General features: G+C 51.6%; 1 protein-coding gene across 1 annotated transcript in view; it reads left to right on the top strand.

The window, feature by feature from the left end:
- tp53bp1 (tumor protein p53 binding protein, 1) overlaps positions 1 to 13647 on the top strand; it is a 99627-nt gene that overhangs the window by 42143 nt on the left and 43837 nt on the right. The window contains 3 exon segments of the mRNA XM_078429838.1: positions 4542 to 4653; positions 8781 to 8866; positions 12036 to 12241. Coding sequence (XP_078285964.1) covers positions 4542 to 4653; positions 8781 to 8866; positions 12036 to 12241 — 404 coding nt within the window.

Genomic DNA, 13647 nt, shown 5'->3' with positions numbered 1-13647 from the left:
CCCTCTCTCTCTCTCTGTCCCCCCCTCTATCTCTGTCCCCCCTCTCTCTCTCTCTCTGTCCCCCTCTCTCTCTCTCTCTGTCCCCCCCCCCCTCTCTCTCTGTCCCCCCCCTCTCTCTCTGTCGTCCCTCTCTCTCTGTCCCCTCTCTCTCTGTCCCCTCTCTCTCTGTCCCCTCTCTCTCTCTGTCCCCTCTCTCTCTCTGTCCCCTCTCTCTCTCTGTCCCCTCTCTCTGTCCCCTCTCTCTGTCCCCTCTCTCGTCCCCTCTCTCTCTGTCCCCTCTCTCTCTCTGTCCCCTCTCTCTCTCTGTCCCTCTCCCCTCTCTTCTCTGTCCCCCTCTCTCTCTCTGTCCCCTCTCTCTCTCTGTCCTCTCTCTCTGTCCTCTCTCTCTGTCCTCTCTCTCTGTCCTCTCTCTCTCTGTCCTCTCTCTCTGTCCTCTCTCTCTGTCCTCTCTCTCTGTCCTCTCTCTCTGTCCTCTCTCTCTGTCCTCTCTCTCTGTCCTCTCTCTCTGTCCTCTCTCTCTCCTGTCCTCTCTCTCTCTCCTCTGTCCTCTCTCTCTGTCCTCTCTCTCTGTCCTCTCTCTCTGTCCTCTCTCTCTGTCCTCTCTCTCTGTCCTCTCTCTCTGTCCTCTCTCTCTGTCCTCTCTCTCTGTCCTCTCTCTCTGTCCTCTCTCTCTGCTCCTCTCTCTCTCTCCTCTCTCTTCTCTCTCTCTCTCTCTCTCTCTCTCTCTCTCTCTCTCTCTCTCTCTCTCTCTCTCTCTCTCTCTGTCCCCCCTCTCTCTCTGTCCCCCCCCTCTTTCTCTGTCCCCCCCTCCTTTCTCTGTCCCCCCCTCTTTCTCTGTCCCCCCCTCTCTCTCTGTCCCCCCCTCTCTCTCTGTCCCCCCCCTCTCTCTCTGTCCCCCCCCTCTCTCTCTGTCCCCTCTCTCTCTCTGTCCCCCCCTCTCTCTCTCTCTCTGTCCTTTTCTCTCTCTGTCAGTCGGTACAGGGCAGAGAGCAAGTAGGTGATAATTGCAGGTAAAAAGTCCGTTTAAAAGGAGCGCCAAAGGGACGTTAGAAGGAATCAGTGAAGCCTATACCTCCAAGCTCGTCAGGAAGGCAGGTGGAAGTGTGTACGTGGATTGGCTGATCAATTAAATTAGAAGTTTGTAAATTGGCCAATTAGGTAATTTAGAGACTGATATAAGCAAGACTTGCACAAGGGGTGCAGCCCTGTCGAGGGAAGTGCTTTGTGAGAAACGTGCGGGTCTTTGGCTGTGAGTCTTTAGCGAGGAGGCTGAGGCGAGGAGGTTACACTTGTTTTTGAGCCTGATTTGTTTTTTGACACTAAAGTAATGGCGGACAAGTTGGTGCAGCGTGTTTCCTGCAGGATGTGGGAAGGTAGGGACACCGCTGGGGCTTCTGGGAGCTACACCTGCAAGAACTGTGTCCAGGTGTGGCTCCTGAATGGACGTGGGGTGGTGTTGGAGAAGCAGCTGGATGACCTCGGGGCCATCCGGGAATGTGAGAGTTTCCTGGCCAAGGGTCATGCCAAGGGTCCAGGTCGAGCGAAGGTGGGAGACAGTTTCAAAGGGGAGTGAACGTGGACTACAGGAGACCCCGGGGGCTGTGCCTATTGCAAACAGGTACACCCTCTTGGGAGCTGTCGGGGCAGAAGACGCTTCCAGTCCGAGCGGCAGACAAGTTGGTGGCTCTAACCCAGGCAAGGAGACTCGGACCGGTGGAGACCGACGTCAGGAAGAGCCATAGTAGTGGGTGACTCCATTGTCCGAGGTACGGACAGTAGATTCTGTGGCAACAGGCGGACTCGAGGATAGTCTGTTGCCTCCCGGTGCCAGGGTTCAGGAACATCACGGAGCGGCTTCAGAACATCCTAGCGAGGGAAGGCGATCAACCGAAGTAGTTGTGCATGTGGGCACGAACGACATCGGGAGGATGAGGAAGGAGATACTGCGACGTGAGTTTAGAGAGTTAGGAAGAAGACTGAGAAGTAGGACGTCGAAGGTGGTTGTCTCTGGACTGTTACCTGTACCTCATGCTGGTGAGGGCAGGAACAGAGAGATCGGGGATATGAATGTATGGCTGAGGGGCTGGAGCAGGGATTTAGATTTCTAGACCACTGGGATCTCTTCTGGGGTAGGGGTGACCTGTACAAAAGGGACGGGTTGCACCTTAACAGCAGGGGGACCAACATTCTGGCAGGCAGGTTTGCTAGTGCTACACGTGTGGGTTTTAAACTAAGTAGTGGGGGGGAGGGGTTGACAAACTGGGAATATGAAGATGGAGTTAAAGGGAAGCGAATACAGGAGAAATTGCAACAGACTCTCGAATGAATGGGGAGGGAAGTTCTGGAAGGGATAAGAGAGTAAGGTCAGGGCCAATTGTGACCGGTGTGAGAGGGGAGGTAAATACCGAAGTTAAAGTATTGTATTTAAATACGCAAAGTATAAAAAATAAAGTGTATGAGCTTGAGGCTCAGTTAGACATTGGCAAGTATGATGTTGTGGGAATCACTGAGACATGGCTACAAGAGGACCAGGGCTGGGAACTGAATATTCAGGGGTACACAACGTACAGAAAAGACAGACAGGTGGGCAGAGTGGGTGGGGTAGCTCTGTTGGTGAGGAATGATATTCACTCCCTTGCAAGGGGTGACATAGAATCAGAGACGTAGAATCAGTATGGATAGAAATGAGGAATTGTAAGGGTCAAAAGACCCTAATGGGAGTCATCTACAGGCCCCCAAACAGTAGCCTCGACATAGGGTGCAAGTTGAATCAGGAGCTAAAATTGGCATGTCACAAATGTAATGTGGTTATGGGAGATTTCAACATGCAGGTAGACTGGAAAATCAGGTTGGTAATGGACCCCAGGAAAGAGAGTTTGTGGAGTGTCTCCGAGATGGATTCTTAGAACAGCTTGTACTGGAGCCTACCAGGGAGAAGGCAATTCTGGATTTAGTGTTATGTAATGAACCTGACCTGATAAGGGGACTCGAGGTAAATGAGCCATTAGGAGGCAGTGACCACAATATGATAAGTTTTACTCTACAAATGGAGAGGGAGAAAGGAAACTCGGAGGTGTCAGTATTACAGTATAGCAAAGGGATTACAGAGGCATGAGGCAGGAGCTGGCCAGAATTGACTGGAAGGAGGCCCTAGCAGGAAGACTGGAACAGCAATGGCAGGTATTCCTGGGAATAATGCAGAAGTTGCAGGATCAATTTATCCCAAAGAGGAGGAAAGATTCCAAGGGGAGTAAGAGGCACCCGTGGCTGACAAGGGAAGTCAAGGACAGCATAAAAATAAAAGGGAAGAAGTATAACTTAGCAAAGAAGAGTGGGAAGCCAGAGGATTGGGACTCTTTTAAAGAGCAACAGAAGATGACTAAGAAGGCAATACGGGGAGAAAAGATGAGGTACGAGGGTAAACTAGCCAATAACATAAAGGCGGATAGTAAAAGCTTTTTTAGGAGAGTAAAGAGGAAAAAAATAGTCGAGGCAAATGTGGGTCCCTTGAAGACAGAAGCAGGGGAATTTATTATGGGGAACAAGGAAATGGCAGACGAGTTGAACCGGTACTTTGGATCTGTCTTCACTAAGGAAGATACAAGCAATCTCCCAGATGTTCTAGTGGCCAGAGATCCTAGGGTGACAGAGGAACTGGAGGAAATCCACATTAGGCAGGAAATGGTGTTGGTAGACTGATGGGACTGAAGGCTGATAAATCCCCAGGGCCGGATGGTCTGCATCCCAGGGTACTTAAGGTTTTGGTCTCCAAATTTGAGGAAGGATATTCTTGCCATTGAGGGCGTGCAGCGTAGGTTTACTAGGTTAATTCCCGGAATGGCGGGATTTTCATATGTTGAAAGACTGGAGCGACTAGGCTTGTATACACTGGAATTTAGAAGGATGAGAGGGGATCTTATCGAAACGTATAAGATTATTAAGGGGTTGGACACATTAGAGGCAGGAAACATGTTCCCAATGTTGGGGGAGTCCAGAACAAGGGGCCACAGTTTAAGAATAAGGAGTAGGCCATTTAGAACGGAGATGAGGAAATACTTTTTCAGTCAGAGAGTTGTTAATCTGTGGAATTCTCTGCCTCAGAAGGCAGTGGAGTCCAATTCTCTGAATGCATTCAAGAGGAGAGCTAGATAGAGCTCTTAAGGATAGCAGAGTCGGGGGGTATAGGGAGAGGGTAGGAAGGGGGTACTGATTGAGAATGATCAGCCATGATCACATTGCATGGCGGTGCTGGCTCGATGGGCCGAATGGCCTCCTCCTGCACCTATTGTCTATTGATCCCGGTCCTACTTCGGACCTCCAGCCTGTCTTGTGCACAGGCTGTCCCTGTGGCAGCAGGTTATAGTTGGGGCGGACGGCAGGTCTGGGTGTGTCAGGCCCGGAGCTGCGGGAGGGACGAAGCGAGGGCCTAGTGGTGTAGGCCCGTGTGGTCGCTGGGCGCGGAGGGAGAACTCTTGCGGAAGCCGAGGTTAAGGTGCACTGCAGGTCGAGAGACAACTCTTCCTTGTTTCTCTCCCATTCAGGTGCTGACACTCCAGTTGTGGGAAATAAATGTGTTTTAGCCGTCGGAGTCGATCGCCTGAAGGTCCTTCACTTCTCCGGACATCAGACACTGGCTCAGGAGAGTCTCTCAGAGTAAGTCGCGTCCACACAGAGGGTGTGTCAGAAAATAACTGCCGATGCTGGTAGAAATCGAAGGTATTTATTCACCAAATGCTGGAGTAACTCAGCGGGTCAGGCAGCATCTCAAGAGAGAAGGAATGGGTAACTTTTCTTCAGACTGAAGAAGGGTCTCGACCCGAAACGTCGCCCATTCCTTCTCTCCTGAGATGCTGCCTGACCCGCTGAGTTACTCCAGCATTTTGTGTCCACCTTCTGAAGAAGGGTCTCGACCCGAAACGTCGCCCATTCCTTCTCTCCTGAGATGCTGCCTGACCCGCTGAGTTACTCCAGCATTTTGTGAATAAATACCTTCCACACAGAGGGTGGTGGGTGCATGGAGCCAGCTGCCAGAGGTAGCAGTTGAAGCAGGCACTGTGACGTAGAGTCTGAGTCTTACAGCGTAGAAACAGGCCCTTCAGCCCAACTTGCCCACACCGACCAACATGACCCATCTACACTGCCTGCGTTGGCCCATGTCCCTCTAAACCTATCTTATCCATATACTTGTCTAAATGTTTCTTAAACGTTGCCACATTATCTGCCTCAGCTACCTCCTCCGGCAGCTCGTTCTATACACCCACCACCATTTTGCGTAAACAAAAGTTACCCTTCAGATTCCTATTAAATCTTTCCCCCATAACCTTAAACCTACCCTCCCCAAGTTCTCTACTCTGAGCAAGAAATCCTGTGCATCTAACTACCTGGTCTATTCAATAGACAATAGACAATAGGTGCAGGAGGAGGCCATTCAGCCCTTCGAGCCAGCACCGCCATTCAATGCGATCATGGCTGATCACTCTCAATCAGTACCCCGTTCCTGCCTTCTCCCCATACCCCCTGACTCCGCTATCCTTAAGAGCTCTATCCAGCTCTCTCTTGAAAGCATCCAACGAACTGGCCTCCACTGCCTTCTGAGGCAGAGAATTCCACACCTTCACCACTCTCTGACTGAAAAAGTTCTTCCTCATCTCCGTTCTAAATGGCCTACCCCTTATTCTTAAACTGTGACCCCTTGTTCTGGACTCCCCCAACATTGGGAACATGTTTCCTGCCTCTAATGTGTCCAATCCCCTAATTATCTTATACGTTTCAATAAGATCCCCCCTCATCCTTCTAAATTCCAGTGTATACAAGCCTAATTGCTCCAGCCTTTCAACATACGACAGTCCCGCCATTCCGGGAATCAACCTAGTGAACCTACGCTGAATCCTCTCATGATTTTCTATGCAGCGTATTTATAGAACAACATTTAAAACACGTTTGGACAGGTGCACAGACAGGAAGTATTTAGAGGGATATGAGCCAAAGGCAGGCAGCTGGGACTAGCGTAGATGGGCACGGCCTGGCCCAGTTGGCCTGAGGGGTCTCTTTCCATGCTGCATAAGGAAAAGGAATAGAATGAGGCCATTTGGCCCATCAAGTCTACTCTTGATGGGGGGGGGGGGAGAGGAGAGGGGAGAGAGGGAGAGGAGAGGGTGCTGCACCAATGCAGGAGAGGTTTGGGCCCAACGGGTCCACTTGATCTAGTTACTAATAAACCCTCTATCAATCTCTGCTCTTAAAAACGCCCAGAAAGATCTGAAGAAATGGTGTCGACCTAAAACGTCACCCACCCACGTTCTCCAAATATGCTGCCTGACCTGCAGGCGAAATATTCAATGGGGATCTGAGGGGCAACTTTTTCCCACACCTGACACCCACCCGCCTGAGTTACTCCACGCACTTTGTGCCTTTTCTCGTGAACCGGCACCTGCGGTTCCTCGTTTCCGCGGGGTTCTTTCCAATCCCATCGGCCGGCGTGTGGCTTCACGTCCCAGAACCTGGTGGTTTTAAGCCCCTGGCTCTCTGTGGCAGTAGGCTCACCGACTCTCCCTGTTTGTGTTGAAGGCCGCTGGATAATATATTGCCGACTTTGCTGCATGACTGTTTTTTCCCGACCATCTGCAGTGGATTGGCTGGGCAGGTGACGATAGCAGATGTATAAACTAGCCTAGGTTGTGCTCCAGACTGTCTCTCTCCACATGTCAAACATCCAGGTCTCGGGTCACTTCAGCATTCACCTGGGCTCTAGGTCGTAAGTTGTAGGGCGGCACGGTGGCGCAGCGGTAGAGTTGCTGCCTTACAGCGAATGCAGTGCCGGAGACCCGGGTTCCATCCCGACTACGGGTGCTGTCTGTACGGAGTTTGTACGTTCTCCCCCGTGACCTGCGTGGGTTTTCTCCGAGATCTTCGATTTCCTCCCACACTGTCACGCTGTAAGCACGGAGAGGATGAGACGGAGTTTCTTCCCACAGGCCATCAGGACTGTCAACTTTTATAACCCCAGAGAATACATTTTTGTCTACACTATAGTAACTTATTAACTTTATTTATATGCTGTAACTGTAATTCTTTTTTGTGCACAATCCGCAGGCGTTGCCACTTTCATTTCACTGCACATCGTGTATGTGTATGTGACAAATAAACTTGACTTGACTTGACTCCCAAGACGTTCAGGTTTGTAGGTTAATTGGCTGGGTAAATGTAAACATTGTCCCTGGTGGGTGTGGGGTAGTGTTGGGGAGAAAAAAACTGCAGATGCTGGTTTAAATCAAAGGTAGACACAAAATGCTGGAGTAACTCAGTAGGGTCAGGCAGCATCTCTGGAGAGACGGAATGGGTGAAGTTTCGGGTCGAGACCCTTCTTCAGACAGTGTTAGTGTGCGGGGATCGCTGGTCGGAGCGGATCCGGTGGGCCGAAAGGGCCTGTTTCGCGCAGTATCTCCAGGGATAAGAGTAGAATTAGGCCATTCAACCTAACAAGGGGGGAGAATAAACAGGAGGCACGAAAAAGGTTGATGTAACTGCACACACACACACCACACACACCACACACACACACACACCCCCCTCCACACACACACACACACACACCCCTCCACACACACACACCCCTCCACACACACACACCCCTCCACACACACACCCCCCTCCACACACACACACCCCTCCACACACACACACACACACCCCTCCACACACACACCCCACACACACCACACACACCCCCCTCCACACACACACACCCCTCCACACACACACACACCCCCCTCCACACACACACACACACACACACACACACACCCCCCTCCACACACACACACACACACCCCACCACACACACACACACACACACACACCCCTCCACACACACACACACACACCCCTCCACACACACACACACCTCCACACACACACACACACCCCACACACACACACACACACACCTCCACACACACACACACACACACACACACACCCCTCCACACACACACACACACACCCCTCCACACACACACACACACACACACACACACCCCACACACACACACACACACACACCCCTCCACACACACACACACACACACACACCCTTCCCCCCCCCCACACACACACACATACTTAAAAGCTTTGTCCTCCAGGATTTGACTCAGAAAGCAACAGCTTACTCCAGCAATCACCTGCAGGAAAAGACGCAAAGTGTTGGAGTAACTCAGCAACATTGTCCCGCCCCCCTGACATCAATGTGAAGAAGGGTCTCGACCTGAAACGTCACCCATTCCTTCTCTCCAGAGATGCTGCCTGTCCTGCTGAGTTGCTCCAGCATTTTGTGTCTACCTTCGATTTAGACCAGCATCTGCAGTTTTTTTCCCTACAAATCTCCCCCTGGAGATTCCTTTTCACCATGTATTGCTACTTTGGTTTGGCCCACGGTCTCATTACCCTCGTCCAAATCTACCAGCCCAAACCAGTCTGAAGAAGGGTCTCGACCTGATACGTCACCCATTCCGTCTCTCCCGAGATGCTGCCTGTCCCGCTGAGTTACTCCAGCATTTTGTGTCTTATCTTCGGCGTAAAGCAGCATCTGCAGTTCCTTCCTACGCTACCCGTCCTTAATTGGGTCAAGGTTGAGGTAGGGGGCCTTGACCCGAAATGTCACCTGTTCCTTTTCTCCAGACAGTCTGACCCGCTGAGTTACTGTAGATGTTTGTGTGTGTCTGTCGTCGGTGTTTGCTAACCTCTGTCGTGTCCTTGTGTAACGTGCCTCTCTTTCTTTGCAGAGGCTCCCCCGATATTATTGAGCCGTCTCAGGAGACGTTTGGGCCAACTCCCATCATTGTCCCCAGCAGCCCGACCGAGCAGGGAGGTGAGTCATGTCGCGGCCACTGCGGTCCACACCGACCATCTGTCTATCGCCCGCTCGCTCGAGTTCCCGTGCTATCCCACTCTCTCATCCGCTCCCTACACACGAGAGGCGGTGTCTCTTCGACTGTGTCGGACCAACCGGGGCGGGTCACGGTGGCGCGGCGGTAGAGTTGCCGCCTCACGGCGAATGCAGCGCCGGAGACCCGGGTTCCATCCCGACTACGGGTGCTGCCTGTACGGAGTTTGCACGTTCTCCCCGTGACCTGCGTGGGTTTTCTCTGAGATCTTAGGGCGGCACGGTGGCGCAGCGGTAGAGTTGCTGCCTCACGGCGAATGCAGCGCCGGAGACCCGGGTTCCATCCCGACTACGGGTGCCGTCTGTACGGAGTTTGTACGTTCTCCCCGTGACCTGCGTGGGTTTTCTCCGAGATATTCGGTTTCCTCCCACACTCCAAAGACGTGCAGGTTTGTAGGTTAATTGGTTGGGCAAATGTTTTTTAAAAATTGTCACTAGTGGGTGTAGGATAGTGTTAATGTGCGAGGATCGCTGGGCGGCGCGGACCCGGTGGGCCGAAGGGCCTGTTTCCGTGCTGTATCTCTAAATCTAAAAATCTAAATCTTCGGTTTCCTCCCGCACTCCAAAGACGTGCAGGTCTGTAGGTTAATTGGCTTGGTAAATGTAAACATTGTCCCTAGTGGGTGTAGGATAGTGTTAGTGTGCGGGGATCGCTGGGCGGTGCGGACTCGGTGGGCCGAAGGGCCTGTTTCCGCTCTGTGTCTCTAAACCTGGGAAAGTCAGAGGGATATGAAAGTGTGGAAGGAGGCCATTCAGCCCATCGAGTCCACACTGTTTCCCCTCCGGAGTAATCCAGTTAATTCCATTCCCTGCAATCTATTGCAAGCTCCTTGTGCTGGAGTCGTTCTGTTGGTTGCAACACCAACTCTGGCTCACCATCCTGTAGATATTGGTATATTAAATCAATTCTCTTTTAAATGCTCTCGGTTCATTTTGCACTCGATCACTTGCTGGAGAATCCAAAAACCGCAAATCAGCTTAAAAATCCCTTTGGGAAAGCATAGAAAATAGGTGCAGGAAGAGGCCATTTGGCCCTTCGAGCCAGCACCGCCATTCATTGTGATCATGGCTGATCATCCACAATCAGTAACCCGTGCCTGCCTTCTCCCCATATCCCTTGATTCCGCTAGCCCCTAGAGCTCTATCTAACTCTCTTTTAAATTCATCTTGGAACTTGGAAAGCGATGAGAAAAATGGCCTTCCCGACCACAGGGAGTGTGATTGCAGCACAGGTTAGATTTTAGACTTGGAAGATGCAGTATGGAAACAGGCCCTTCGGCCCACCGAGTCCGCAAGATCCCCTTCGTAAAGTTCCCATCTCACACTCTCAGGGCAGGCCAACCTTTCTGCTCTTCGTCCTTCCCAGAATCTCAGTTCATTCCCGAATTAACATTAAGATTTCAGCCTTATCCACAGACCAAATTGGCAAAAAATACCGAATCTTTGCCCTCCTGTACATTTCCCCTGTGACCTGCGTGGGTTTTCTCCGGGTGCTCCGGTTTCCTCCCACACTCCGAAGTCTACAGGTTTGTAGGTTAATGTTTTGGTTTAGTCACGTGTACAGTGAAAGCCTTTTTTGTTGCGTCCTGTTCAGTCAGTGGTAAGACTATTCTGCACAGTGTGCAGATACAGGATAAATTGACTTTTGTAAATTGTCTCTTGTGTACAATTGTGCTGGTGTGCAGGGTGATCGGCCATGATCACATTGAATGGCGGTGCTGACTCTGAAATGTCACCTATCCATGTTCCCCAGAGATGCTGCCTGTCTACAAATTTGAGGAAGGATATTCTTGCTATTGAGGGCGTGCAGCGTAGGTTTTTCTAGGTTAATTCCCGGAATGGCGGGACTGTCATATGTTGCAAGACTGGAGCGACTAGGCTTGTATACACTGGAATTTAGAAGGATGAGAGGGGATCTTATCGAAACGTATAAGATTATTAAGGGGTTGGACACGTTAGAGACAGGAAACATGTTCCCAATGTTGGGGGAGTCCAGAACCAGGGGCCACAGTTTAAGAGTAAGGGTAAGCCATTTAGAACGGAGATGAGGAAAAACTTTTTCAGTCAGAGAGTTGTGAATCTGTGGAATTCTCTGCCTCAGAAGGCAGTGGAGGCCAATTCTCTGAATGCATTCAAGAGAGAGCTAGATAGAGCTCTTAAGGATAACGGAGTCGGGGGGTATGGGGAGAAGGCAGGAACGGGGTACTGATTGAGAATGATCAGCCATGATCACATTGAATGGCGGTGCTGGCTCAAAGGGCCGAATGGCCTCCTCCTGCACCTATTGTCTATTGATCGCCGGTCGGCGCGGGCTCGGTGGGCTTCCGCGCTGCATCTCTAAACTAAACTCAAATGAATGTAAGGTCTGTAGGTTAATTGGCTTTTCACCGTACACTTGGTGGCACGGTGGCGCAGCGGTAGAGTTGCTGCCTGACACCAAATGCAGCGCCGGAGACCCAGGTTCCATCCTGACTGCGGGTGCTGTCTGTAACGTAGTTTGTACGTTCTCCCCGTGACCTGCGTGGGTTTTCTCCGAGATCTTCGGTTTTTGCCCCACGCTCCAAAGACGTACAGGTTTGTAGGTTAATTGGCTTGGTAAAATTTGAAAATTGTCCCTAGTGGGTGTAGGATAGTGTTAATGTGCGGGGATCGCTGGGCGGCGCGGACCCGGTGGGCCGAAGGGCCTGTTTCCGCTCTGTATCACTAAACTAAACGTGACAGTAATCTAAACTCAAACTCATCAGTCTGAGGAAGGGTCTCGACCCGAAACGTCACCCATTCCTTCTCTCCTGAGATGCTGCCGGACCTGCTGAGTTACTCCATGCATTTTGTGAATAAATACCTTCGATTTGCACCAGCATCTGCAGTTATTTTCTTATACCAACTGTTGCCCATGGTCAATTGTGGTTTCGTTGTCACATGTGCCAAGTGCGAACACACAGTGAAATACTTTTACTTGCAAACATCGTTCAGAGTTAGTGCTCCCTTGCCAGGTCGGTCGGTCGGTCGGTCTGTCTGTGTGTGTGTGTGTGTGTGTGTAAGTCGGCGTCTGCCGTTCCGTGACTGTGATGGATCTTTGCACCCACTTTTCCAGGGTTGGAGCCGATGGATACATCCGCACCACCTGCCGATGCCCGGGAGGCAGGAAGGCCGCCGTCTGAGCAGGAGGAGCCGATGGAAATGGAGCAGAGCGCGCCGGCTCCCGTCTTACCGCAGGCCTCTACCCCGGTGTCGGCCGCGGTGCCAGCATTCACCGCCAGCCAGCTGGCACCAGTGCCCACACTGCCCGATCTGTCCCACGTGAGTCTCCAGGCTGCTGTGGGAACGGCCGCTGTTCCTTCTCCGTCACGCACCTGACGGCAGCTCACCCCTGCCACACAGACCAGCCCACCGCTACCTCCGTGGCTGGGCACAACAGTGGCGCAGCAGGTAGAGTTGCCACCTGATGGCGCCAGAGACCCGGGTTCGATCTCTTACTACGGGTGCTGTCCAAACAGAGTTTGTACGTTCTCCCCGTGACCGCGTGGGTTTTCTCCGTCCGGGTGCTCCGGGTTATCATATCATATATCATATCTATACAGCCAGAAACAGGCCTTTTTGGCCCTCCAAGTCCGTGCCGCCCAGCGATCCCCGTACATTTAACACTATCCTACACCCCACTAGGGATAATTTTTACATTTACCCAGCCAATTAACCTACATACCTGTACGTCTTTGGAGTGTGGGAGGAAACCGAAGATCTCGGAGAAAACCCACGCAGGTCACGGGGAGAACGTACAAACTCCTTACAGTGCAGCACCCGTAGTCTGGATCGAACCTGAGTCTCCGGCGCTGCATTCGCTGTAAAGCAGCAACTCTACCGCTGCGCTATCGTGCCGCCCAACCCGTACGGGTTCTGGCCACACGTTCAGGTTTGCAGGTTAATTGGCTTCCATAGAATTGTCCCGAGCATGTAGGACCGTGCTAGTATACGGCTGATCTCCGGTCGAGCAGGGCCGAAGGGCCTATTTCCACGCTGTATCTCTAAAGTCTAAAGTCAAGTCTAAACTACAAGCCTGTTTCCCCCAGGGGGTTCCTCACACAGCAAGGAAACGGGCTCCTCAGCCAAAACTTGTCCACCTGGACCAAGATGCCTCATCTACGTTAGTGCCACCTGCCTAGGTTTGGCCCATATTCCTCAAAACCTTTCCTCTCTGTGTACTTGCACTAATGTCTTTAAAAGCAACACATTATAACTGTTTAGACTTTGGTTTGGTAGACACAAAATGTTGGAGTAATTCAGCAGGTCAGGCAGCATCTCGGGAGAGAAGGAATGGGTGACGTTTCGGGTCGAGACCCTTCTTTCTCCAATTCCTTCTCTCCAGAGATAGACAATAGGTGCAGGAGTAGGCCATTCGGCCCTTCGAGCCAGCACCACCATTCAATGTGATCATGGCTGATCATTCTCAATCAGTACCCCGTTCCTGCCTTCTCCCCATAGCCCCTGACTCCGCTATCCTTAAGAGCTCTATCCAGCTCTCTCTTGAATGCATTCAGAGAATTGGCCTCCACTGCCTTCTGAGGCAGAGAATTCCACAGATTCACAACTCTCTGACTGAGAAAGTTTTTCCTCATCTCCGTTCCAAATGGCCGACCCCTTATTCGTAAACCGTGGCCCCTTGTTCTGGACACCCCCAGCATTGGGAACATGTTTCCTGCCTCTAACGT

Source organism: Rhinoraja longicauda, chromosome 38 (assembly GCF_053455715.1).
Source record: "Rhinoraja longicauda isolate Sanriku21f chromosome 38, sRhiLon1.1, whole genome shotgun sequence".
Classification (NCBI taxonomy): Eukaryota; Metazoa; Chordata; class Chondrichthyes; order Rajiformes; family Arhynchobatidae; genus Rhinoraja; species Rhinoraja longicauda.
This window is presented reverse-complemented; position numbering and strand designations above follow the sequence as displayed.